The 25,363-nt window shown below is 41.7% G+C and overlaps 2 protein-coding genes across 3 annotated transcripts in view; one reads left to right on the top strand and one right to left on the bottom strand.

Annotated features, from left to right (window-relative positions):
- The window catches only part of IARS2 (isoleucyl-tRNA synthetase 2, mitochondrial), a 35,052-nt gene extending 22,382 nt beyond the window's left edge, over nt 1-12,670 (top strand). The window contains exons 15-23 of the mRNA XM_083733184.1: nt 3,260-3,368; nt 3,480-3,582; nt 6,852-6,977; nt 8,402-8,533; nt 9,741-9,847; nt 10,336-10,481; nt 10,837-11,027; nt 12,101-12,242; nt 12,351-12,670. Of these exons, the coding sequence (XP_083589310.1) occupies nt 3,260-3,368; nt 3,480-3,582; nt 6,852-6,977; nt 8,402-8,533; nt 9,741-9,847; nt 10,336-10,481; nt 10,837-11,027; nt 12,101-12,242; nt 12,351-12,493 (1,199 nt within the window). The 3' untranslated portion in view covers nt 12,494-12,670. The remainder of the gene's footprint in view (nt 1-3,259; nt 3,369-3,479; nt 3,583-6,851; nt 6,978-8,401; nt 8,534-9,740; nt 9,848-10,335; nt 10,482-10,836; nt 11,028-12,100; nt 12,243-12,350) is intronic.
- Nucleotides 12,671-13,051: 381 nt separating this feature from the next.
- RAB3GAP2 (RAB3 GTPase activating non-catalytic protein subunit 2) overlaps nt 13,052-25,363 on the bottom strand; it is a 50,044-nt gene continuing 37,732 nt past the window's right edge. For both annotated transcript variants that reach the window (XM_083733066.1, XM_083733067.1), the window contains exons 27-35: nt 24,811-24,877; nt 24,069-24,139; nt 23,208-23,243; nt 21,490-21,564; nt 19,402-19,620; nt 18,275-18,364; nt 17,966-18,184; nt 16,588-16,746; nt 13,052-14,030 (exon numbers count right to left, since the gene is read on the bottom strand). In XM_083733066.1, coding sequence (XP_083589192.1) covers nt 13,887-14,030; nt 16,588-16,746; nt 17,966-18,184; nt 18,275-18,364; nt 19,402-19,620; nt 21,490-21,564; nt 23,208-23,243; nt 24,069-24,139; nt 24,811-24,877 — 1,080 coding nt within the window. In that variant the 3' untranslated portion in view covers nt 13,052-13,886. The remainder of the gene's footprint in view (nt 14,031-16,587; nt 16,747-17,965; nt 18,185-18,274; nt 18,365-19,401; nt 19,621-21,489; nt 21,565-23,207; nt 23,244-24,068; nt 24,140-24,810; nt 24,878-25,363) is intronic.

Below are 25,363 nucleotides of genomic sequence, written 5' to 3'. Positions count from 1 at the left end.
GGGATTGTTTTATAACAAGACTATCTGGTTAGAGCTTTTGTGCTGACAGTGGTAGTTTAAGGGAAAGGTCTGGGTAATTGTACTTAATCTATGGGTTAAAGTCTCCTATAATCAAAGATACAGAATACTATATTCCAGCAAAAAAAAGGATTATTAAGAACCTATGTTCCCTAACTGTAAAGAATAACCCTAATTAAAGCCTTCTATTCCTTTTTTTTATGTTGTAAACTGTAAGGGGGGAGGAGGCAGATATCTACATAGAGATATGTGAGCAGTTAAGAATGAATTATTTTTGCACAAACTTGGGCCAATGCCCTAATTTTATTTCAGTCTCAAGTCAGAAGTGTGTTTGAAAACATATATTTTTCTTCTTTATTTACCTTTGAACTATTTACAGGCCACTTTTTTCTGAATACAACTCATTCAAGGCAGCTAACATTTAAAAAGTCCAACATAACATCCATAATACAAAACACGGTTTAATTTTGGGCAGAGCAGTTATAAAACACTATGTCAGCGTGTGCATTAATAACAAGAACACACACATATTGATAGACAGTTGACACTGAATATGTTTGAATGGAAGGTTTCTCTTAGGAGCACACATAACAAGATTACGTTTGCCCTTACTGCTAAGGTGTTGTCTGCTTTTCACATTTTGTGAATATGTTTTCCCCTTTCTTTCTTTCTTTCTTTCTTTCCTTCCGCTTTTTTCTCCATAAGGGACTTTACAGTGCTTTGTAGAGGCCCACAGAATATAGTTCTTTGGCAACAAAAATCCCCCACAACACACATACTTGCATGATACACTTTTACAGTGCAGTGCTATGCATTTGGACTTGATATTCCGCCTTTCACTCCCCTTAAGGAGTCTCAATCTCCTTTCCCTTCCTCCCCCACAACAAACACTCTGTGAGGTGAGTGGGGCTGAGAGACTTCAGAGAAGTGTGACTGGCCCAAGGTCACCCAGCAGCTGCATGTGGAGGAGCGGGGAAGTGAACCCGGTTCACCAGATTACGAGTCCACCGCTCTTAACCACTACACCATGCTGGCATTTGTTTTGCAGGCATCCCACTTCTTTCAGTGGGGGAGTAATCCAAGTGATTTTTTACAGGAATGCAGCCTTGCCGAGCTGAAGTCTTTCCCCTCCATTTTTTAAATTGAAAGCTTGAGGTTTTCATCTTAACCATCTCCAAATAAAATCACTGCAGGAAGTTTCCTGTTCCAGAGCAGTGCCTTGTTTGCAGTGGGTGTGCAATCAGAGCAATAACATCCTGCCATTAAACCATACACATGTTGGGAGCCTTGTGTGCATTGCATTTCACTGGATTATGTTGTGTGTGCCTGTGTGTGTGTGTGTGTGTGTGTGTGTGTGTGTTTATTAAATTTGTATCCTTTCCTTCCTCCCAAAGGAGCCCAAGGCAGGTTACCCTGTTGTGACTTGAAAAAATGAAATGAAAAATAAAATCAGAACATAACATCTAAAAACAATAAAACGTCTAAAACAAATATAAGAACATATGTAACCAAATCATGTGTCTGGATGGGCCTCAGACAGACCATTGGGTCATCATCTTGGGGACCCTTAGCCAATCATACCAGGGAGGAGAATTGGCCAATTAGGAGAGAGTGAGGATGTTAAAGAAATAGCTAGTAAGGCAGGACCTAACTAACCTGTTTAATTTCCTTAGGTGGCTGAAAAGGATTTAGGAAGGGGCTAGAGGTGCTTTTATGTGAAGAGTAAAAGTGGATAGCCATTCTAGGAGATGATTCTGAGACTATTTTATTGCATTAGCCATGTGGCCATAGCATAATATACATAGAAATAACAACATAAAATGGGGGTGGGGAGATAAAAGTGGATGTCGTCCTGGGCGAATACTTTGAGAAAATGGGGATAACAAAAGTAACGGGGGATTTAAAACTCTTCTGTTGCGGAGAATTATAAGTAAAGTTCTTGTTCAAATGTGAAACAGTGTTTCTGACAGAAAATAAGTACAGTGATACCTCAGGTTAAGTACTTAATTCGTCCGGAGGTCCGTTTTTAACCTGAAACTGTTCTTAATCTGAGGTGCCACTTTAACTAATGGGGCCTCCTGCTACTGTCGCGCCACCGGAGCACGATTTCTGTTCTCATCCTGAAGCAAAGTTCTTAACCCGAGGTACTATTTCTGGGTTAGCGGAGTCTGTAACCTGAAGCGTATGTAACCCGAGGTACCACTGTATTGTGTCTTTTAATATTGAAACTGCCAAGCTTTATCCTCCTTTCAGGCTTAGTCAAGAAAAATAGAATTTTTGTTTTCATCATGCCTCAGCTTTAATTGATACCCGATATCAAGAGTTCCTGTTTCAGGTTTATATGATGTACTACCACATAGTGGTACCACTGAATTCTTTGTTGTTTGAGGAGGGGAGTGACCAAGGTCAAATCACTCCAGACTTTGCTCCCATCTTCACTGAAGGAGTGTGTCACAAGGCCCGCTGAAAGAAGAAAAGCTTTTGGCAGGTGCCTGCCTAATGTCAATAGGCAGGGAGTTCCAAAGTACAGTTGCTGCCACACTTAAGGCATGACTTTAGTGTATAGGTGTGTTACATAGTAAATCACTTCTCTGTGACCTTTGTCACGTTGTGCTTGTTACAGCAGAATTTAAATATCAAAATTCCTTAAACAAACAGCAGAAGGCTATAAAAATGGTGTGACAAAGGAATCTGTGAAAGGAGTAACTGAATACTGATGTGGAGGGAAAGAAATGAAATGTTCGAAGTTCCCATTGCAAGGCAAATTAGATTTTTTTCAAAAATATGCTCCCTCGATTTCATAGATTTAATATGGGACAGAGGACTTATGCTAGGGGAGGAAATGCAAGTGAATGAGGTGTCTTCTTACATTAGACTTCAGGGATGTGAGAAGATGCATTGGCCAAAATTCTACCTTTCCCACTCCTATTCAGGTCACAGCAGGTGTGTCTCTTATTGAATCAAACAACTGGATTCACACTTTTATTTGGAAGTAAGAAGCTTAACAGTACCTGCACTCTGAAGTCTTTTAAGTGTCTTTAAAAATGGTTAGATTTAGTATTTTATTTATGAGGCATGTTCAGATTGTGTGATGGTGTTGTGTGTGTTTAAAGGGCTTTGTGTAAACTTTGCTGTAAAGCTGTGTTACGGGTTACATTAGTATAACACGGTATTAAAGCAAAAGCTCGACAGCAGCTAAATTCCTGCTTTAAAAGGCCACTTTTTTCTTGACTTTCTTCAGATGCAGGTGAAAGGGCTGATCTATACTTGGAAGGGAAAGACCAGCTGGGAGGCTGGTTTCAGTCTTCTCTCTTGACCAGCGTAGCAACACGAAAAAAGGCACCGTTTAAGTAAGTTGATGCTTCTGGAACCAGATACCATGGGAAGCAGTAAACACAGTACATCGTAACTATCTGTTGAACCTCTGGATGGAAATGACAGCGTCAGGGTCTTTCTTCTAGGGCTGTTATGGTTCATGGATTCACTCTTGGCGAAAAAGGAGAAAAGATGTCTAAATCGATTGGCAACGTTGTCGATCCGGATGTAGTCATCAATGGCGGCAACGTGAGTAATTGCATCGTTACATTCCCAAATCACAAAAACCAGTCTATTAGTTTCTCAGAGTAGCAATGGTAGGCACCCAATAGTTCAGCTAGGTCCGATTATTTACTGCCTGAAATAATTTGCTTTGCGTTAAATCCATCCCCAGCTCAGCAGTGAGAGAAGAATTACTAAGAAGGTAGCGAGTAAGACATGTAAGACATAGGGTATCACAGCAGCAGAGTACCCATTGTGTGGAAGGATAAAGTAGCAAATGATGGGCAAGTCCACTGCTTGAGACTTTGGAGAGCCACTGGGCTAGAGGAATCAATAGGTAGCTTTCTATGTTCTGGAGTTGAAAGGTTTAGTTGAGAGCATAGCATGCAGGCTGAGTGGGTAGGTTAACCAGGATCAGGCTGGAAGGGAGGTAAAGGCAGATGCATTGGTGAAAGAGCTCATGGGCATAATAAACACTGACTTATCATTATGAGAACAAGCCTTAGGTGCTCCCATCTCCCCTCCTCTGGTGTGACTGCGAAGAGGAAGTTGGAAGCTGTCACTTCCACTTCAGATTAACCACAGTTTAAGGGTTATGTTCAAAGTGATAAAATTGCACTTAGGTTAACTGTGGTTGCTTGAAACGTGAATTACAAAGCTGGTTTTCCCACCAACTATAGTTAGAATTAACTAGTATAGGATTTGGATGCAGCATTAAACTGATTTAATTGAAATCTGAAGTGAAAGCCTCCAACCTCATATTTCGCTAGAGGAGGGGAGGTGTGGAGGAGGACAAGTCCTAGGTTTGTGCATGTCACAATAAACCATGGTTCAATTGCCAGGTCTATATGTCCCTCAAATGTTGGCTTCTAAGCTCATCTTTCACATGATTTACTTGTGCCATATTAACGTAAAGTGGTCTCAAGGACATGGTTTTGTTATGTTTCAACTGCGTCAGCAAGATACGTTCGAGTACCCAAGCATCCCTCTTGCCTTTTATATAGAATTTTGGTGCACTGCAGTCTCTTAGGATTAGGTATTTTCAAGATCATGCATGTTGCTTTTATTCTAGAATTTCCTGTTCAGCAAGTTCTGTAGAACAGTACTCGGAAGTTGTTCTGTGCCTAGTCCGGTTATACTGAAACTCCATTAAAACCTCAGTCTGCTTCTGATGGCTTTAGAGGGAAGGGGAAATATGGCACGAAGGTAACACTTCGCTCCAATTGTTGAAAAGAGCAGATTTTTATTGCTGCTGATGGAAAAGCTTCCTAAAGTGTCTTTCTGAAGCTGAGCTTCCTTGTGTATCCTGAAACAGTCGTTGAAACACAGCCCTTGGCAGCCTCGCTTGCATATATCAATCATCATAAAAACAGACCAGTTTTATTGCTTCTTTACCTTGCTTATCAGTGCCTGTTCTGTGGGGGTGGGAATGGTTTTCATGCCTGGTGGCTTTAAGCTCAACTTGTGCTTGACTTAACGTTTTGATCAACTGTTTAGCTTGTGTATTGATGTTCACTGCCCAGCTCCTAGCTGGTCCTTTGGCTGCTCTGGCTAGATTTGATAGACCCTGAATTTCTACTTTGCCAGAGCTCTTGGTTCTGGGAATGTGGAGCAATCCCCAGTGAATTAATAAGGGTTCAGCTACTTGATGCCATACCGTGTGCCAATGGAGACCAGGACAATAAACATCTTTAAATGGGAATCAGTCGCTAGACCCTCTACCCAAGCAACCCTCTTGTCTTATATGGGAACATTTTGGGTGTGGTTCTTTGACCTTTCTCAAACAGGTCTGTTCTAATGTATGCTTCACATGTTGGCTGAGTTGTTCTGTGCCACCATATCAATTGAAATTTAGAAGTTCTGATATCAGGATTTGAAGATAATCCTGATATTTGTTCTGATTTTAATGTGTATGAAGGAAATATTTAGCGTGCAGGTTGGTTTGGGGATGTATTTTCCTGAAGTTCGGTGCATGCTACAATTGTTACTCCAGTACTCTTCCTCTTGACCATGCTTAGTTTTTCTTTTTTCCTACTTATTATAGTGCAGTTCAGACAGCAGATGACAGTAATGAGTTAGAGCAAAATAGAAAAAGGAGGGTAGGTGAGTAGTTGGGGTGGGAAGAGAGAGAGAAAGAGAGACGAGAGTTGTATAGGTTGTTTCACTACATACTTGTAACTGAGTTGCTTAATTATTCTGCTAGGGCTGCCCCAATCCCTGTTCAGTAGGGGGGATTCATCTTTTGGAGCAGACCTTCCAAAGTAAACAAGCACAATTCTAAACGGGAGGAGAGAAATTGGCTGCAGCTTTTGCTAAACCAGGCTTTAAAAATTTAATGGCTGGGGCTAGGAGAATTGTTAGCATGCTTGAGGCTGGCAGAGGAGTGGCATAGAGTTCTATCTGTCCACAGCATTCTACTACATTTCTGTGCCAGGAGAAGAAATGGGGAGCAGACCATCTCCTGCCTTACACTGAGCCAGACCAGTGGTCCACCTAGGTCAATGGCAACTCTCCAGGTTTTCAGACCAGGAGTCCTTCTCAATGATTGAACCTGGAGCCTACTGCCCCTAAACTATGATACTTCCCCTTTCTCTCTAGGCAAGAACATCAGCAGTAGTTGCTGTGTAGTAGTTTTTACAGCATCAGGGAGCTTCCCTGCACTCCCTGCCCCATGTCTGTGACTTGAAAGCTTTTCAAGTAAAAAGTAATGCTGATCCTTTGATGTAGCTTGTCCTGCCACAATCCTTGATGGCTCCAAGTTGACAGCAAGTGTGGTTTGACTTTTCTCTCCCTTCCCTCCCCCCCCCCCCCAAGCTTTGCACTAGGTAGCATGGTACAGGGGTGTGTGTATCTGCAGAGCGATAAGGAACAGCAGCTATGCAGCTAATCTTCATTTGAGAATCTCTGGTCCAGTTGAATTGTGGGGCAGCTGCATGTCAAGATTTCATTGCTGTGTTGCCAGAAATCCGTAAGCAGTTGGTGCATTATGTGCTCCAGGGAAATGTGTGTTGTCAACGTAAGATGCTAGGTAGACTTCCAACATAATGCTAAGGGTTTGTTCTGTTTCTGCTTGCCTGATAGAAGTCCTCCTCCCCTCCCCACCCCAGTTCTGGGGGTTCACCTGACCTGAGCAGATTTGGGAGAGGAGAAAAGAGGAAAGTCCTGTTGCCCTATCAGGAGTCGTTGGACTGGCTTCCAGTAGCAGAATGGAGCTGTTGGCTCCATTCAGCACGTTTGCAGAGCTAGTCTCTCTCTTTTAATCTCTCCACCTACCCACCCAATCTTTATACTCACAGGACCACAGTACAGACCCTCCATATGGCGCCGATATTCTACGCTGGTGGGTGGCAGAGTCGAATGTCTTTGCGGAAGTTCTTATTGGGCCAGCTGTGCTTAACTCTGCACAAGATGACATCAACAAGGTAGGAAGCCAAGAGAATAATAACAACAGTAAGAAGAAAAACCTCTAGAGTGTCTCTTCTTTAGTAGGAGCCATTTCAGATTTAAAACTGTCAGTTTGTTTTGTAGAATGCATAACCAGGAAATAATGTTTGAGATCTTCTCTTTAGTTTCTGTTTCAGCTAACACTTGCTGCAGCCCAGCCTTAGATAACTTGACAGGAAAGGGCAACAAAATCACTTGCAGCATGATTGCATTCAGCTGTTGGTTTGCTTCCTATTCTTATGGAACTAGATGTGTTTGTCATGGAATTCTCAGTACTGATCCAGAGCATAACTCCAATGTATAGTTAGCAGAGTACAAACTTAAAACACGTTGCAGGATTCCCAAAAAATAGACCAGAGGCAATTGTATTTCATCCAGCAGAGCTACTGAAGACAAATGAGCATAATGGTCACAAATCCAATATATTCAGGATTGGCACTGTCCATAAGAAATCCAGTTGCAGCAGACTTTAACTTACAATAACTTATAATAAGACTAAACTTTAATGCTAAGCATACTATGTGCAGAACACACTAAAAGGAAAAGAGATAGAAAGAGAAAGTGAAACCCAGGCTCCTTCTTGCCTATTATTATAGTCAGCATGACCTTGACAGAAGAGATAACAGAACCAGTTTAAGCCAGCTGTACTCAGCTTCTCTGAAGGAATAACCCAAACATCATAAACCTTCTGCTTGTTTCTTTCACACAGAGAAGCTTCCAGAAACCTCTTGAATTAATTAGAATATGAAAGATCTCTACACATCAGATCAATACTTTCTGCTCTAAGGGATGCAAACTGACAGTGTTGCAGCCAACTCAAGGCTGTTGTCTGCGCCCCGTGTCTCCTACTCTTCCCACGTGACAGGCCATTCCGCTGGAATTTTGGGAAACTGATGTTGCATCATGTGACGCGTGTGCCTAGGCAGTATAGTCCAGCTACCTTGTGTTTGCCATAACTTTTCTTTCCAGCCCTAGGGCCTTGGCACTGATAACAATTTGGCAGTCCTCTGATCTGGTATTCCTCCATTGTATATTGCAAGCAACATAGAGCTTTGGAAAGGAGAGGAAGGGAAGAGCTGAAAGCATTTCGAGATCATGTGACTTCTTGACATGATTTCAAACTCCTTTAGGATCAGGGTTCAAACTCCTTTAGGATCCTTGGGGCGATTTCCAGGCAACTATAAACAGTCTCCTTTCTTTCCACCCCAAATTGTGAAACAAAGATTGTATTGGAAAAGTGACCAGATAGGAGTCTCCAGCATTCTCAAGGAATTAGAAAAGCCTCTGAAATGTTAATGGCACTATTGGTAGCAAAAACTGTTTTAAATTATTACCGCTGTACCATTCTGGATTTTGTGGAGTTATCCTGATTAATGCATGTTGCTGACTGGTTTGTTGATAGCTTCGGAACACGCTCCGTTTCTTGCTCGGCAACCTGGCCGGCTTCACCCCAGAGACAGACACAGTCCCCACATCAGAGATGTATGTAATAGACCAGTATATGCTCCACCTGCTGCAGGGCTATGCAAACAAGGTAAGCAGGGAAGGGGGGACGACTAGGAGTTATAACTGCTTACAGCAGAAGGATGTGAGCCTTTGAGCAGTCAGCTGTGTGAATCACTTAGAAGAGAGGTTGGATTGAATCATATTTAAGCTAAGGTCCTAGTAGTTAGACAGTGTTTTGTCATGAATGCCAATCTGGAGCATAAGAGAGATCCTACTTATGATTACAACAGGCTTGCAGATGTTTTTAATGACTGACATTTCACTATGTTTTTATATGTTTCGCTGGAATCCGCCCAGAGTGGCTGGGGAAACCTAGCCAGATGGGCAGACTGTAAATAATAAAATTATTATTATTATTATTAAATAGCATTTTGTACTCAAAGCATAGAGAATTTTAAATATGAATTGGGGGGACCCCTAGTGTTCATAATTCAGCCAAGGCATTTTTTGTTTTTTATTTAGCACATTTGTTAACCGCTTCACAAATCCAAGCAGTGTACAATGGGACAAATTTAAGATAAAATGCAAATTCAAAAAACCATTAAAACCATTCCTACAAACTCTGAATAAACAATAAAGCTACCTCTACAGATGCATAACCAGGGTTTCATAAATGACTCCCAGAAAACCTTTAGCAAAAACCTATTCAGTGGGCACCTACACGTCAGGATTCTAAGTGCCTGCCTAATTACAGCAGGTAACTGATTCCAGAGGGCTGGAGCCGCAATGCTAAAAACCTATGTACATATAAGCAAATCAGGACTTTTGGGGCATTTTCCCCCCCCCCTCCAATAGTACTCTTATCTTTAAATCCTGGAGGCATCTGATTGGCCACTTTGAGAACAAAATGCTGGAGCAGATGGGTCATTGGCCTGATCCAACAGGCTCTCTTATGTAAATACAGTGGTACCTCGGGTTAAGAACTTAATTCGTTCTGGAGGTCCATTCTTAACCTGAAACTGTTCTTAACCTGAGGCACCACTTTAGCTAATGGGGACTGCCGCTGCCACCATGCCGCTGCTGCGCAATTTCTGTTCTCATCCTGAAGCAAAGTTCTTAACCCAAGGTACTATTTCTGGGTTAGCAGTGTCTGTAACCTGCAGCATCTGTAACCCAAGGTACCACTGTACTGGGCATGGAGGTGTGAATGGAGAAAGGCTCTTTCTCTTACTGTGGTTTCTGAATCTTCAGTACTTGCTTCTTAATTTAGCTGTTTTTGTTTTTTATTTTTTCAGGTTACAACAGCATATAAGGAATATGACTATGGCAAAGTCATACGATTACTGCAAGCCTTCCATACTAGAGAGCTATCTAGTTTTTACTTTAGCATAATCAAGGACAGGTATGTTTAATAGTGTACCCTAACTAATGTGAATCTCCCTATTCGCTACACCTTGGTTCCCACCTAAGAAAGCTTGTCTTTAGGAAACCTCAATGCACACGGAGAGGTGCACAAGCAATACATGAACCAGGCCTTTGTTGTTACTAGCTTGCAAAAGCCTCCATCATATGTGCGGGTGGAATCTTAAACCTGAAATTTATTTAATTTTTAATTTTTTATGTGCTTCACCCCCCCCCCCCTAAATAAAACAGTGTGGGGAAAATCTAGCCATCAGTACCAAAACCACTGGGTTCAATGCTATTTGTGTGTTGATACACACACACACACACACACACACACACACGTATTAATTTGCCAATGCGAAAGTATATTAGTTGTTTGAAATACAGAAGGGCAAATACTTGGACATTCCCAGTTTAAAATGGCATCATTCCAGCTTTTAAGTTCTATCAATATCTAAAAGTTCAATCCCCCCCCCCCCATTTCAGACTTTATTGTGAAGAAGAAAAAGATCCCAAGCGCCGCTCATGCCAAACAGCCTTAGCTGCAATTTTCGACACAGTGGTTCGTTCTTTTGCACCAATCCTTCCTCATTTGGCTGAAGAGGTATTCCAGTACCTTCCGTATCAGAAAGGTAAGACAGCTGGAGCTGTCAGGTGCTTCTTCACGCAGGGCTCTTGTATGTTACAGCCTTAGCAGTGTGTTTGAGAATCCCTGGGAATTCCTTTATCTAAACATTTGAAGAACTGTCTGTGCATTGGCTGGCACGGTGGAACTGCCTGCAGGCCCCCAAGAGAGTTAAACTAATCATTTTAGAAAAAGATGGGAGTCTTTAAAATCTTGTAATATTGATGATCTGGAGCTAAAATATTAAGAGTGCACCAATAAGTGAAATTTTAACTGACAGCCTTAGCTTCACAACAGGAGTGTTCCAGGGTTGACTATATGAACAGCTGCTTTGGGTATTAACCTTTTTCTTTCTTTCAAAGAGTCAGATAGCGTGTTTCGTTCTGGCTGGATGAACACAAGTCCCGTATGGAAGAAACCCGGCCTTGAAGAAGCAGTGGAGGGAGCATGTGCAATGAGAGATGCTTTCCTGGGTTCGATCCCTGGCAAAAATGCTTTGGAATATCAGGTGGTACTTGTGATTGAGCCTGGACTGCTCTTTGAATTAATGGAGGTAAGCGGGAAAATCAATACCATTTGTTCAAACTTCAATTAGTACAGAGCTTGGCTTCCAGAATTCTGACAAGTGCAACAAAGTTCACTCATTTTTGCAGCAATTTTAAAAGAATCTCATTGATTAGATGTTCACTTCCGGGCCTTAAGCAAGGTGCTGGTGTTTACTAGCACTGTGTTTTCAACTTTGTGATATATCACCGCAATATACTGATATATCATATTGTCTGAAACAAGGCTGGAGCCGTGTAGAGGCATTGGCTGGCTTCATGGTTTTCCCCACATTGTGATTTTTGCATAGCGCACACAATATATTGCTAGGTCAAAAATTATGAAACCGGTATGATGATATGGACTTCAAACTGGTTTTGGATGATATATCACACAGCCCTAGTGTTTACCTTTAAAGCCCAATGCAGCTTGGGACCAAAATACAGAGGAGCGCTTCTTCCTATGCCAGCCTAACCATGTCTTGAAGCTTTTCTGCTGGCTGTTCTCTTGTTGCCTTGTCTATCAGACGTAAATCCTTCAGCCACAATGGAAGAGGCCTTTTGAATGATTTTCCTAAAGAGGCTTGCCTGTTTCAGTCTTTTCCACTCCACATCCATTTTTGTTTTGTTTTTTTACACAGGTATCTTAAATTAACTTTACTCTGAATAATGGTTCTAATATACTCATTGTATAAATGTGTACACACCAGCTGAAGTTGGTATGTAAAAAGATTAAAATAAACAGCTGGGGCAGGGGAAAATAGTGCTATTCTCCAGCACTCTGTTCTATTCTGGATCACAATTAGGATTGTCCACAGTATTGCTTGATGCTTTTGCTGTCTTTTTGTAAAGATATCTATCCATATTCTGCAAATTAAAAAAGATATTTTGATACTGTACTGCACTGAAATATTTAAATGCTTCTCTGATTATCCTTGAATCTTTTTGCCACACTTGACATCCTCTCCTGCCACACTGTTTGAGAACCACTGTTTTAAAGGGATCAGTAGGGCTGGCAGGCTTTATAGCTGAACCTGCTTAACTTCAGCCGCAGCCTTCTCTAAATGCAATCATTCACGTCCAGGTGCTGCAACACGAGGAGTGTTCCAGTACATCCCAGCTAAACGAAATAATGATGGCATCACAAACGACGCTACTTAGTGAAGTCCCCAGAGACATAAGCACAGATGATATGATTAAAGGGACATTTCTGATCAACTTAGAAGGTAAGTGCAGAAGGAAATGGGACTAGTTGTACCTTCCCTTGTTTCTTAGGGTGGGTGAGCAAGAGACGGAGAGGTCTACCTAAACGTTGAGTCTGTTTCTTTCAACAGGTGGTGATATCCGGGAAGAGTCTGCCTATAAAGTCATAGTTCTACCGGCTGCCAAAACAAAATGCCTGCGCTGTCGAAAATACACTGCGGATTCAGCAGACACACCCTGTGCACGCTGCAGGGAAACACTTGGTGGGAAATAGCAACCACATCTCCATGCTCTCTCAAAAGTAACCTGATATTTTGCTGACTTATTTCTAAGAAATGTGTGTAATGAGAAAACACACTACTACTGGGGGAAGAGATGTTGGAATGTTTATTTGAAAACTGGTTTGGTGTATATACGTAAGCTTGTACATTAATAAACTGCTTGTGAGAGATGCCAGGTGGGCTTTGGTGTTCTTAAGGGTATAAGATTTCTTAGTAACAAGCTGGTCCCCCTTTCTTACTGGTCAAGGATTTCATGCTAACCAGCTGTCAACCCACCATTAACAGCAGACAAACATACATGCCAGCAAGGTAACTGGGTAATCTCAACTTGCACTCATTTTTCAATTATAGTTAAGAAGTGATCATGTTATCTATAGACTGTTGCCCACAAACCCTGCTGCAAATTGAATAGCAACTACAGTCCCTCCTTTACAGGTTAATTTCTGCCTTCTGCCCTACAAGATCCAAACTATTCCTATTGCATCCACTGGAAATCTGTGCTTCAAAGACCCAGATATGTGTTGTACTTCATAAGACCCGTGCACACCACAGAAGAATGACTAGTTTATTTTTAATACTTCATATACTGGACAGCTGTGTACAGAAAGCTGAAATTTCAACAGAGGGAACCTAGGGGCTGGACAATTTACAATATTTTTACAATAAACTGTACAACAATCAATGTTACAAAAAGACTAATGCTTCTACAGAACCTGATTGGCTTAAATTAGATTCCTAATTTTATTTCTGAGACTTTTATCAGAACATCCAAGAGGCAGTTTCTGTTTCAAGATTTTGAAATTAACTTGTGCACTCTGCCCTCCCAATGGAACAATCTTTTTAAGAATGAGCTGCCCCTTGCCCAGTTGTCCAAGCATGATGATTGTATGAAGTAATTATTTAATGCTGTAAGCCTCCATCCAGCTTGCTCCTTGCTAAAAGCAGCCAAGAGACTACTCTGAAAACCAGAAGCAACATACACATAGGAGCTCCTGCTTTCTCAGCTTCTAATTAAATTCCTCTCAATTTAACATTTAAAATGCAACAGTCTATCGTCTAGCACATGAAAAACTCTAATATGTTAATCTGGACGACAAAGCTGTTCTTAAACCTGAACTACTGCGCAAGTGCTTCAAGTTAGAAATAAATATTTAAGGTTATATAGACAAATATACAAAGGTGATAGGTTGCTGGTATTACCCCACCACAGTAAGGTAGAACTTCACATGGGTAGCATCTCCTTAAAGCCTTAAAAGGGTTAGTTTACAAAAGTCACTTGAAACCATTTCCCACTAGGTGGTTCTTCATCTCTACGTACAAGAGCCATGCACTGGACTTGTACGTAAGAACGGTTCAAAACTAGCAGCAGAAATTGTGACCTTGCCATCATGACATTGCTTCCACTGCCTCAATTAGATTCAAGGCAACACTGTACTGCCCATGGTTTTCCGGTAAGTGTTCTATCACTTTGTCTACTAGCTTTGCGGTTGTGGTGATTGGCACATCTACATTTTGAAGATCCTGTGGGTCCTGCAGGGAAAGAGGAGGGGAAACACAAGTCGTCAGGCATTCGCCTATAAAAGCAATTTTCAAGCTACAGCACTAGGCAACGGAAATGCAGGATTTTCACTTAAATGCTTATGAGGCACCTTCCAATTTTGTGGGTTATTTTCTCCAGAAACACATCATTGTATTCTAAAGCAATGAGCCTGGTCCTTGCCTATTTGCATACTCCACAAAAGCAACACTGGTGTCTGGATGCAAGGGGTGCAGCTACAATTCCATACTTAGCTGCCGTAAGGAAACCTCAGTGTTTCTGAAGATCACTGTAACACAGACTATTCTGTGGCAGAGGGGAAACCATGACCCTCTTATGGTCAGGTGGTGGACAGTGCTGATGATGTCTGTGGCTGCCAGTGAGAAAGAAAATACATATAGGGAACAGAGCTCTGAACCTCTGCCTCCAGTGCCTCTCTTACCCACCGGTAAACCTGTTGCTTTAATCCACCATTAGCTAAGAATATCAATGAGACTACCGGAGGCCATGGCTTCAGCAGCAACTTTCATTCACGGCTGACTTGTTAACATCTGGCATTGAGCAGCCAGCTGGCTGATCTGCAACCGCTACAACCAGAAGAGCAGAGCTGTCTGGTTGTTCTGGTGGGCCACAAAGAGGTCATCACTTAGAAGCTGGAGAAGGGCACCCTCTTCCCCCCGCCCTTTCTGGAATATTTCTGAGATTTTGACCAGGGACAGGATTGTTTTCTTTTGTTGTTATGGCGTGCATTTTTGTGTTTTTATATTGTGATCTTCGGATGAAGGACTCTATATAAATTTTATAATTAATGAAAGTAATAGTAATGTATGTACTTGGTTTAGCCACAAATAGGATTAAGTGCACCAGGGATGCGGGTGGCGCTGTGGGTAAAACCTCAGCGCCTAGGACTTGGCGATCGCCAGGTTGGCGGTTCGAATCCCCGCGGCGGGGTGCGCTCCCGTTGCTCAGTCCCAGCGCCTGCCAACCTAGCAGTTCGAAAGCACCCTTGGGCGCAAGTAGATAAATAGGGACCGCTTACTAGCAGGAAGTTAAACGGCGTTTCTGTGTGCTGCGCTGGCTCACCAGATGCAGCTTTGTCACGCTGGCCACGTGACCCGGAAGTGTCTTCGGACAGCGCTGGCTCCCGGCCTCTTAAGTGAGATGAGCGCGCAACCCCAGAGTCGGACACGACTGGCCCGTACGGGCAGGGGTACCTTTACCTTTACCTTGCATACCCAGGGCAAGTGGTGGTTATTGGGTAGCATTCAAGTAAGAGGTACTTGGAGTAGATCCATAAAAATTAATGAACACAAGTAAGTTAGGTCCACCTATATCCAAGAAGGGACAGAGGGAGCGTAGCCCTGTTATTCTTCCTTGATCTTTCAACAGCTTTTGATACCTGGCCTGACTGCTCTGGCTGAGAAGCAGAGGTTTCGTTCCTACCTGCACAGCAGAGTCAAGAGAGTGGCATACAAAAGCCCTGTTGTAGTACATCTGTATACCGAAATACAGATAAGGTAGTGTGCTCCTGCTCTAAGGCCATTCTTGTTTGTTCAAATGGCTGCTAATCCTAGAGAGATACAAGCACCTTATGCCCAGGGTTGGTCCTACTTACTATGCTTTGTGAGCAAATTCTGTTATTTAGACTGCAATTATAAGGAGCCCTGCTGAACCAGGCAGGCATTAACTTCCAAGTTAAAATTTACTGTGGTTTTTTTTTTTAAGAAGGGGAGGGGGGCAGTGACAGCGAAAACTTCCTGGAGTCATCTGATCCCCACTACATGAGGTACGATGCCAGGCATGTCTTTGTAGCCAGATCTGCAGTAGAGTCCAGATTCCATGCCACATGGCACACTCTGGCTAAAGATTAACAGTCATATAAGACACAGGAGTCACCTCAAGTACGACTCTTAGTCAGAAATTATTCATGCATATTAACCCACTCAGAGTGGGCACTGCTTAGAGCAAAGACAGCCTCACTTTGGAAACTTTCAGATGTGAAATGCTTCTCTAGACATTTATACATTTTTATACCAAGTGTATGAAGCACTAAGGGCCAAATGGGGCTTGTCAACCTGGGAAAGATAGCCCATCTAAAAGAAGGAAAACTCTGATCGTAAACCACTGCCTTGCAGGGTATCTTCAAGAGAAGAAAAGGCTAAGGAGTAAATCTAGAATGGAGTCCCCAAGATAGTTGGATGGTGCCTTATATGCCTCCTTCCAGCACCTCTTGCTGCCAGGCTGTGGCCAAATGTATTGCTCTGCTTTCCTTTGGACCACATCACTGAGGCCAAGGGGCGTCTTGTCATCTGAGCAGCCAAAGACCTCCATACACACTGCCCAGGCTTGTGCTCCAGTTAGATCACTTCGGTGCTGCTAACACGGTTTGACCTCACCCCCTTAGGTGCACTCCATTGTCCCTCGAGACAGACAGATGCCAACAACATAGTATGAAGCACTTAATAAACTTATGGACTTGGTGAAATCTTAAACACTCTTCCTTCTTGTGCTATTTGATGTAAAAAGATGCTTTTAGTCAAAGGACATTACCATAGCTTTAAGCCATGTGCAGAGTGTTGGAGGCAGCCTGGCCAGTAGCTCCATGCCTTCCTTGGTCTGGGTGTGCAGTAAGGCGTAGGCAAGCCTCTGTCCGGTCAGCACCAACAGCTGAGATGCAAGGACTTCTTTGTCGTGTACTTGAAGAATAGCCTGAATATTACAGGACATGTTAACACAATCATATAAAAAGAAGAAAAGCACTGGTATATTAAGAGCAGAACTTCAGTGTTCTACCTAGGCACAAAGGAAACGATTGACCTCAAAACAAGATTGGCAATGATTAAAGTCCAGGCATGTCCTAAGTCCGTTTCTGGGCCTAATCAGGCCTGCTGGTCAGTATAATCCTGCTCCTGTGGCAGTTTATTTCCTTAAAAAACCTCAACAACTTCAACCCTAAAAAAAAGTTAACAACTTTGGTCGGCCCTCACGTCCATTCACTTCATCAAATCTGGCCCTCTTTGAAAAAAGTTTGGACACCACTGGATTAAACCAATTTAGAAGGGTTTGATTACAGAATTGTGGAGTTGAAAGGGGCCACAAGTATCAGCTAGTCATTTGAACAAAGCAGTGCAAGAATCTTTCACCCAACATGGAGCTTGAACCCTCAACCCTGGGATTAAGAGTCTCATGCTATCCAGCCTCTGTTGGACTTGCCTGAAGGGTGTTTCTGTGTGATGGCATACTGGACCCAGGTGGGCTTAGCTCCACCTATTGCTCAAAGGCAGTAACCTAGTTGCCTTTCAGGAAACTTTCAACCACCCAAGTTTTGCCAAGCTGAGGTGTAAGCAAATGCAGGATGCACAAACAAAAAATGAAACACACCTGCAATGCAGACAACAACAGGTCCTAGGACTTTCAAAAACAGACTACCCATTAAATTTGAGATCTTAAGGCGGACAGCCAAAATCATCCACATAGGATGTGGTCCTGGGCGCGTGTAGAAACACCCTTCAGGTAAGTCCAAAGGACCCTTCTCCCCTGATGGCATATTAGACCAAGGTGGGATGTAGGGTGGATAAAGGCTGCCTAAGAGGGAGGAACAACACTTTTAAAGACTTGCTTCCCAAATGCCAATTCAACAGAAGGAAATAACATTATGTCATAGGCTTAACCCATAGCCACAGCATGAGGATCAGTCAGGAGACCTAGCGAAGTACCGTATTTTCCCATCTATAATATGCCCCCATGTATAAGACATTTGGGGGGACTCTGATTTAAGAAAATGAGGGAAGATCTATCTGTGTATCATGCCCCCAAATTTTTGACATTATTTTTTTGGGGGGAAACGAGTCTTAAACACGGAAAAATACGGTACTTGTGAGGAACAGTTGCCCTCTGACACATGCTACACATTAACTTCATTTTTTACCTCTTCTCCAAGGTGATCAAGGCCATAGTTGTACAGCTCACAGACATAGTGCCGCCTAATTATATCCTCTGCGACCTGAAGGTGCTGAGCCAAATCCAAAGCCAAGGCTGGCCAATCTCTGTCCTTCACAGACACGGCGACTAGCTCTTCGGGGCTCTCTTTTGTTTTCTGAGATGAAGACTGGGCTTGCGCCACGGCACTCACCAGTTTGGTTAAGAACTGCAAAGGAAACAAGACCGCCACATCAGCAGCAGTTCAGTTTGACAAAACACACAACCGCCACCAATTTCCCCCAAGGTTTTAACTAACTTGATGACGTATAGACAGCAGAGCTGGATCCACATCGCCACTGGGCAACAACTGGATTGAAGTAAGGTCTTTGAAAAAGGCATTTTTACCCTGCACAGAGAAAAAACCAAATAATATTCTTTTAAAATCATGGAGGAATTTGGAAAGAAAAGAATCAGTTAATAACAAATTATAGAAGAAGAAGAGTTTGGATATGATATCCTGCTTTATCACTGCCCGAAGGAGTCTCGAAGTGGCTAACATTCTCCTTTCCTTTCCTCCCCCACAACAAACACTCTGTGAGGTGAGTGGGGCTGAGAGACTTCAGAGAAGTGTGACTAGCCCAAGGTCACCCAGCAGCTGCATGTGGAGGAGCGGAGACGCGAACCCGGTTCACCAGATTACAAGTCTACCACTCCACCACACTGGTTCTTTTCTCAGAGAAAGATGGCATTCAAAGTCCAAGGAACTGACATCAAGAGGGAAAACATTTGCGACTTATAGTAAAGTTGCACAATGATTTAGCCATCTGCAGCTTCCTAACACATGTACGTTAAGGGGTGTGGGGGGGAAACCCACTCATTTGACCATTTCAAATGAGTATTAATTTCTATTTGGATTAAATGAGGTTGTGTATTAATTTCTATTTGAAATTTTCCAATGTGATGTGGCCCTGAATGCAGTGTTGGTTGTTGGTACAAAATACAGGAGACAGGACTGAAAGAAGCCAATGGGTTGCATAAAACGAAATCATCCCATTTGCGCAAGCACTTCCACTTGTGGAACAGACTCCCCCCCCCCCCAAAAAAAAAATGTTCGGGGGGGGGGGGGGAGAAGAAGTTCCATTGTGAAAGCAGACATCCTTGCATGAGCTCAATGACTTCACTGGATACAACCCCATGTGTGCCATGGTTCCAAAAATCTAAAGGACGGTTTCGGATTTTCCTTTCCTCTTTGATCCAATTAAATGCCACTGAAGATACTGGATCAGGAGCAACTTTTCAGGGGGGAATGAGCGGCTGCCGTCTGGATTTGAACTCTAGTCTTCCAAACTGCTCACTCCTGCCCTAAGTATGTAAAATATATATACATTTTTCAGCAACTTGTCTGATTTTGACTCATTGGCAGCTCTTTTATAATGTACATACCTTGCTGTCAAACAGGGAGAGGGGCTTCACACTCTTCAGCGAAAACTTCATGATTGCATACAAGATACTACAGAGCACAGACTGGTGCTCCACGAGGGGGTAATGGATGTGCTTCTGCTCAAGGGCTAGTTCCACAAGGGAGGTCTGCCCTTCGACTGACACCCAGGCGTCTTCCGTGTCCAGCACAGGAAGCTGCATTTCATCACTCCCTATATCAGCCTGCAGAAAAGCAGGGGAAAGCATTGGCACTTGAAATGTCACTGTAATTTCATTCTGAATAAGATGTTTTCAACACTAGTAGGTGCGGAGGGGGTCGCGGCTGAAGGTGCAAAAAGAAGAAATCTGCGCAGCAAAACCAGTGTTGCAAAGGGATAATATCAAAATGAGTACACATTCACTCAAAGCTACTGTACTTTCTGGCTTGAAATCTGTTGTGTTACATGGATACCAAAGTCTTTAAGGACTTGCTCATTAACATTTCCTACAAAAAGATAACATGGGGTGGGATTCAACGTCTCGGTCATCCAGTCATTCCATCTGCACAAGCATAGCAGTTTTCTGGATGGAATGACCCCCCCTCCTCCCTCCATGGGCTGCTATGATGATGATGATGATGATGATGATGATGATGATGAAACATTGATAGAATGAAAACTAAACACACACACACAAACAAACAAACCGATAGATAGATGATAGATAGATGATAGATAGATAGATAGATAGATAGATAGATAGATAGATAGATAGAAGTTAGATAAATTGATAGATAAAGGTAAAGGGACCCCTGGCCATTAGGTCCAGTCATGGCCAACTCTGGGGTTGCAGAGCTCATCTCGCTTTATTGGCCAAGGGAGCTGGCGTACAGCTTCTGGGTCATGTGGCCAGCATGACTAAGCCACTTCTGGCGAACCAGAGGAGCGCACGGAAATGCCGTTTACCTTCCCACCGGAGCAGTACCTATTTATCTACTTGCACTTTGAGGTGCTTTCAAACTGCTAGGTTGGCAGGAGCAGAGACCAAGCAACGGGAGCTCACCCCGTTGCGGGGATTCAAACCGCTGACCTTCTGATTGGCAGGTCCTAGGCTCTGTGGTTTAACCCACAGCGCCACCCACGTCCCTTGATAGATAGATGATAGATAGATGATAGATAGATAGATAGATAGATAGATAGATAGATAGATAGATGATAGATAGATTAGATAGATAGATAGATAGATAGATAGATAGATAGATAGATGATAGATAGATAGATGATAGATAGATAGATGATAGATAGATAGATAGATAGATAGATAGATAGATAGATAGATAGATAGATAGATGCTGATAGTTAAGATAGATAGATGATAGATAGATGATAGATAGATAGATAGATAGATAGATAGATAGATAGATAGATAGATGATAGATAGATAGATAGATAGATGATAGATAGATAGATAGATATAGATAGATAGATGCTGATAGATAGATAAGATAGATAGATAGATAGATGATAGATAGATAGATATAGATAGATATAGATAGATAGATAGATAGATAGATAGATAGATAGAGATGATAGAGATAGATAGATGATAGATGATAGATAGATAGATAGATAGATAGATGATAGATAGATAGATGATAGATAGATAGATAGATAGATAGATAGATAGATATAGATAGATAGATAGATGATATAGATAGATAAATAGATATAGATAGATATAGATAGATAGATAGATAGATAGATAGATGATAGATATAAAAATATAAAACCAGTAAAGCCAGGGGGGTTCTCTCAACTTTCCCAAGCCAATTTCGGGGGGGCGGGTAGCCCTTGCACAGAGCTTCTGCTGACGAGACTCATTAGTTCAGTCCTGCCCAGAGGGTTTGTGGGTCAATGGTTCCCAGGTCTGGGAACAGGTTGCTTGACCTGAATGGGGTCACATTCTCCTAAAGGACTAGGTGAATCCCACCCACGGACTCTTTGTCGTACAGAAGCTTTCATTCCTCTCTATTCACAGAAACAGAGTTGCAACATGCCGCTTTATTAATCTATTACAAACAACGCGAGTCTCAGGTTTGGGGGTGGGTGTTACCTCCATTAGTGTTTGAAGAAGATCAGAGCAAGACCCAAGAAAAGACGTCATTGCCATGTCGCTCATCCCCACATCCTATTTGATAAAACAACATTAGCCTGTGAGGTGCTTTTTCCTGCACACATTTAAAAACAGTTCTCCTTTTCTGGTACAGAGGAGACTGAGTTATAGCAACAATAAAATCTTAACTCTTGTGCTAAACAAGACGCTGAAGGAAAAGAGAAACCAGCAATAATAAAACACTTTTTTAAAAAAATTCAAAATGTTCATGACATTTCCCACTCAAGTAATAACTAATATTTAAAATAGCTCTTCCCATTGAAGATTTTTATGTAAAACAATGATAAAGACCAACAAGTGCCTTAGAATATAATTCCCCTTATTTTTCATCAATACTTTTGTTTACATTGCTGCTAAAATCAAGGTTAAATTCAAATAAAAGTACTCAATATTAATCTGAACCGAATCACTTTCAGTGGATTTGTCCCTGGATAGGCTAAAATTTGAATTAAAAGATCGCTCAAATGGATACTGACTATGTTGAAAACAGACTGCACTAAAATTATAAGGAGATAAAGACATTGTTATGGAGAAAAATATTCAGAACATAGTATCACTGCTGCCTAACACTGGTAAAAGCAGAGCCCTTGTTCTGCAGAAACATCATGAATATGGAAGTGCAAAACTGTTCAATGTTACCTCGGTTTCAAAAAAAACCTTACATTTCATAGAATCAGAGTTGAAAGAGACCCTGAGGGTCATCTAGTTGAATCTCCTGCAATCCAGAATTCTCAACTAGATCATACATGAAACCCAACCTCTGCTTAAAAACCTCCACAGGAAAGTATACAACCTCCAAAGGCAGACCCTTCCACTGCCAAACAGCTCTTGCAGCGAGAAAGTTCTTTCTGATGTTTAGTCAGAAGCTCCTTTCTTGTAACTTGAAGACACAAGAACTACCCACGCTGGAAGAATGGCAGACAAAGGTGATTGACTATATGGGACTAGCGGAGATGACCGGCAGAATCCGTGACCAAAAAAAAGAGACGGTGGAAGAAGATTGGATGAAATTTAAAGTATATCTGAAAAACTGTTGTAAAATTGATGAATGCTAAAATGTCAAGGGAAAGGAAAATATAGAATTACAGCTGTAACCGTTAAGGGTTAGAAGAAATTTAAAGAGAAAATAAGTAATTAATTAATTGGTGTGAAGAGTTGCTGAAAAATTTTTAAAACAGAGATGCAGAAAAGGGGAGGTAAGGGGAAGTCCGAGAAGTAAGGTTATGAAAATAAGTTTTTTGAAATTATACATGTTTATATGTTTTGGGTCTGTTTTTGTGTGTGTATTGTTTTGTCTTTTATTTGTGTTGGAAAACTAATAAAAAATTATTTTTTTAAAAAAAGAATCTTATTGGTTTGGGTCCCAGCCTCAAGAGCAACAGCAGGCCCAGGACAGAACCCTATAGCACCCCACTTTTTCCAGGATGATGAGGAACCGTTAGTGTCAAGCAACTACAAATCCACCTTGTCCAGTCCAGTTAAGATTAAACCACACGCTTAGGCAAGGTAAAACCACTAACATCACCTGATAGAGGCCACAACTAAAAGTCTGAACCATAAGGAAACCCACATTCAGGTGAACACAAATGCTCTCAGATATGCCATTTTTACACATGCCTTCAATTAGAAACGGTAACGACAACAACAAAATTACTTGCCCGTCTGCATAATCTGTCTTTTGGTGCTTTTCCAACCTATTAAAGAAATGGTTTCTTGTTAAGTGTCAGAATCCATTTAGTAAAAGCAAAAAACTCAATACATTGGCTTTGCTCGCATCAGTTAGTGTTGAGATCCTCTCCCTCCCATTATTCCCTACAGGCAAAGGAGAGGAGATAGCCCAGGAGTTAAAAAAAAATTAAGCTTCCTTTCTGGCTGAGCAAGACACACAAAAATGGTTCCCTTCCATCTGGGACAAATTCTGTTTTGTGAACTGCTGTGCACCTGGCCCTACCCAAAATCCCAGAGTTGGGCCAGCAGGAAAATCAGTAGGTACACAACAAAAGCAACTGACACCTGAAATACTAAATCCCTGGCAAATTTTATCATAAAACCAAGCAAAGCAAAATTGGTTAACTTTTTTTTTAAGCAAGAAATGTATTTAAAATGCAGCTGCAACATTTATCCAGTTAGTCTCATAAAACTTTTTGATTTAAAAGGTGCACCTACTTATTGGAAAAACAGGTTTTTTTTAAGGTACCGTAAGTACTTGCAAAATTACAGATAGCATACGCCTTCTGAAAAAGTAATCTTCTCTCAGCTTATGGGAGAGTGAAAAGTGAGAATGTCCCTTCTAAGACAGCAACAAGCACAATCTAAAAACCAACCCAGAAGGGGGGACGTTCTTCAGAACTGTTTAAATCTACATATGTTTTTATGTGAACATTAAATTAGCCCACCAAACCCATATCATTAGCTGACTATGATGTCTTTAACTGAGTGCCCTAGTTTAAAACTGATTTCCGTAATGTTGCCCCCACTTCATAGAAAAAGAAAAGGGGAAAGTAGAATTCAATCTTTACCTTGTCCATTAAATAGGTAGCAGCAGAAAGTCTTTTCACGATGAATGTGTTCCACATCATCAGAGCAATTCCTAAAACAGTTACAGTAGAAGGCTATGTCAAAAACATTTTTTGTCAGGCAAGATTCATAGGGTGAAATCCAACATTGCATGAGCAGACTTCTTCTTGTTGTTGTTCCCCAGTGCCCCACACAAGCACAATCCTCTGAAACATATTTGAGGGGTTCTCACGAAGCACTAAGCTAAAAGGAGGAAACGACGAGAAAGTCCTGTTGTACAAGCAAAGTCCATTCTAATCACATATCACCACAACTAGATATCATTGCACAGGATGCAACATCTTTGAAAAGTGTTGATGTGAAACAAAGAAGATTGCTTTGGTGGAAAAGAGCTTCCTCTATTTATACTGCTTTGAAGGTGGAAAGATTTTTCCAGTGGTGTTCAAGTGGGAAAGTCATTAAATGCTGTACTGATTCAGTAAGCAAACTCTAAGAAGGATTTGGGGGGACTGTGACACTGCCTGAACGTTTTCTTTCTTTTGCCGAATTCCTGACCTCTTAAACCAGACCAGCACACTTCTCTCAAGATTTGTTGGTCTAGATAGAATATACTAGTTTTTAACAACAGCATCTCTCAAAGTTTGCAAGGAGAAACCTTCATAGATCAGTTTGATTGAACGATAAGTATTGACAGCATGCAGAATCTTGTGCTATTCAAGTATTAAATAGTTATTTCATGCTTACCATACTGAACATGAGCATTATTGATGCATCTGAGATGTTCTATAGACCTGATGAGAAAACGTGCTTCCTTGTATTAAAGAGAGAGAAACAGAGCGTTAAAATTGGTCAATGAAATGAGGTAAATAAGCTGGAAGTTGGTGCCTCTTAAGCTACTTGTTGCAAAATGTGTAGCCTTGACCTAACATTTCAACCTTGTTTTGTCAATGACATTAGCTTTGCAGGCTGAAACTCAAGTACACACACAGAGGAGCATTTCACTTTTTCTTTCAAACGAGAAAGCTGAGAGTAGGTCCCCCCCCCCCAAAAAAAAGCTTTGTTCTGGAAAGATTATTCAGATAGAAATAACAATAGCTAACTGGCAGTCACTGCAGGGTTTAAGAGAGCAGTTGTAACAACATTAAAGCAGCTGATGCTGTGCATAAGTATTTCTAGCTTTAAAAATAGATGGTGGAATGTGGGAAAGAGATAAGAAGACTGAAAATAACTTTTTAAAAAATATTGTGAACCACAGTAACAGTGAACTTCCCTCTTTGGGCTCATTCAGACTTCCTTT

The sequence above is a fragment of the Podarcis gaigeae genome (genome assembly GCF_964106915.1).
Source record: "Podarcis gaigeae genome assembly, chromosome: 3".
NCBI lineage: Eukaryota > Metazoa > Chordata > Lepidosauria > Squamata > Lacertidae > Podarcis > Podarcis gaigeae.
Note: the sequence above shows the minus strand (reverse complement) of the source record. Positions and strands in the feature narration are given on the sequence as shown.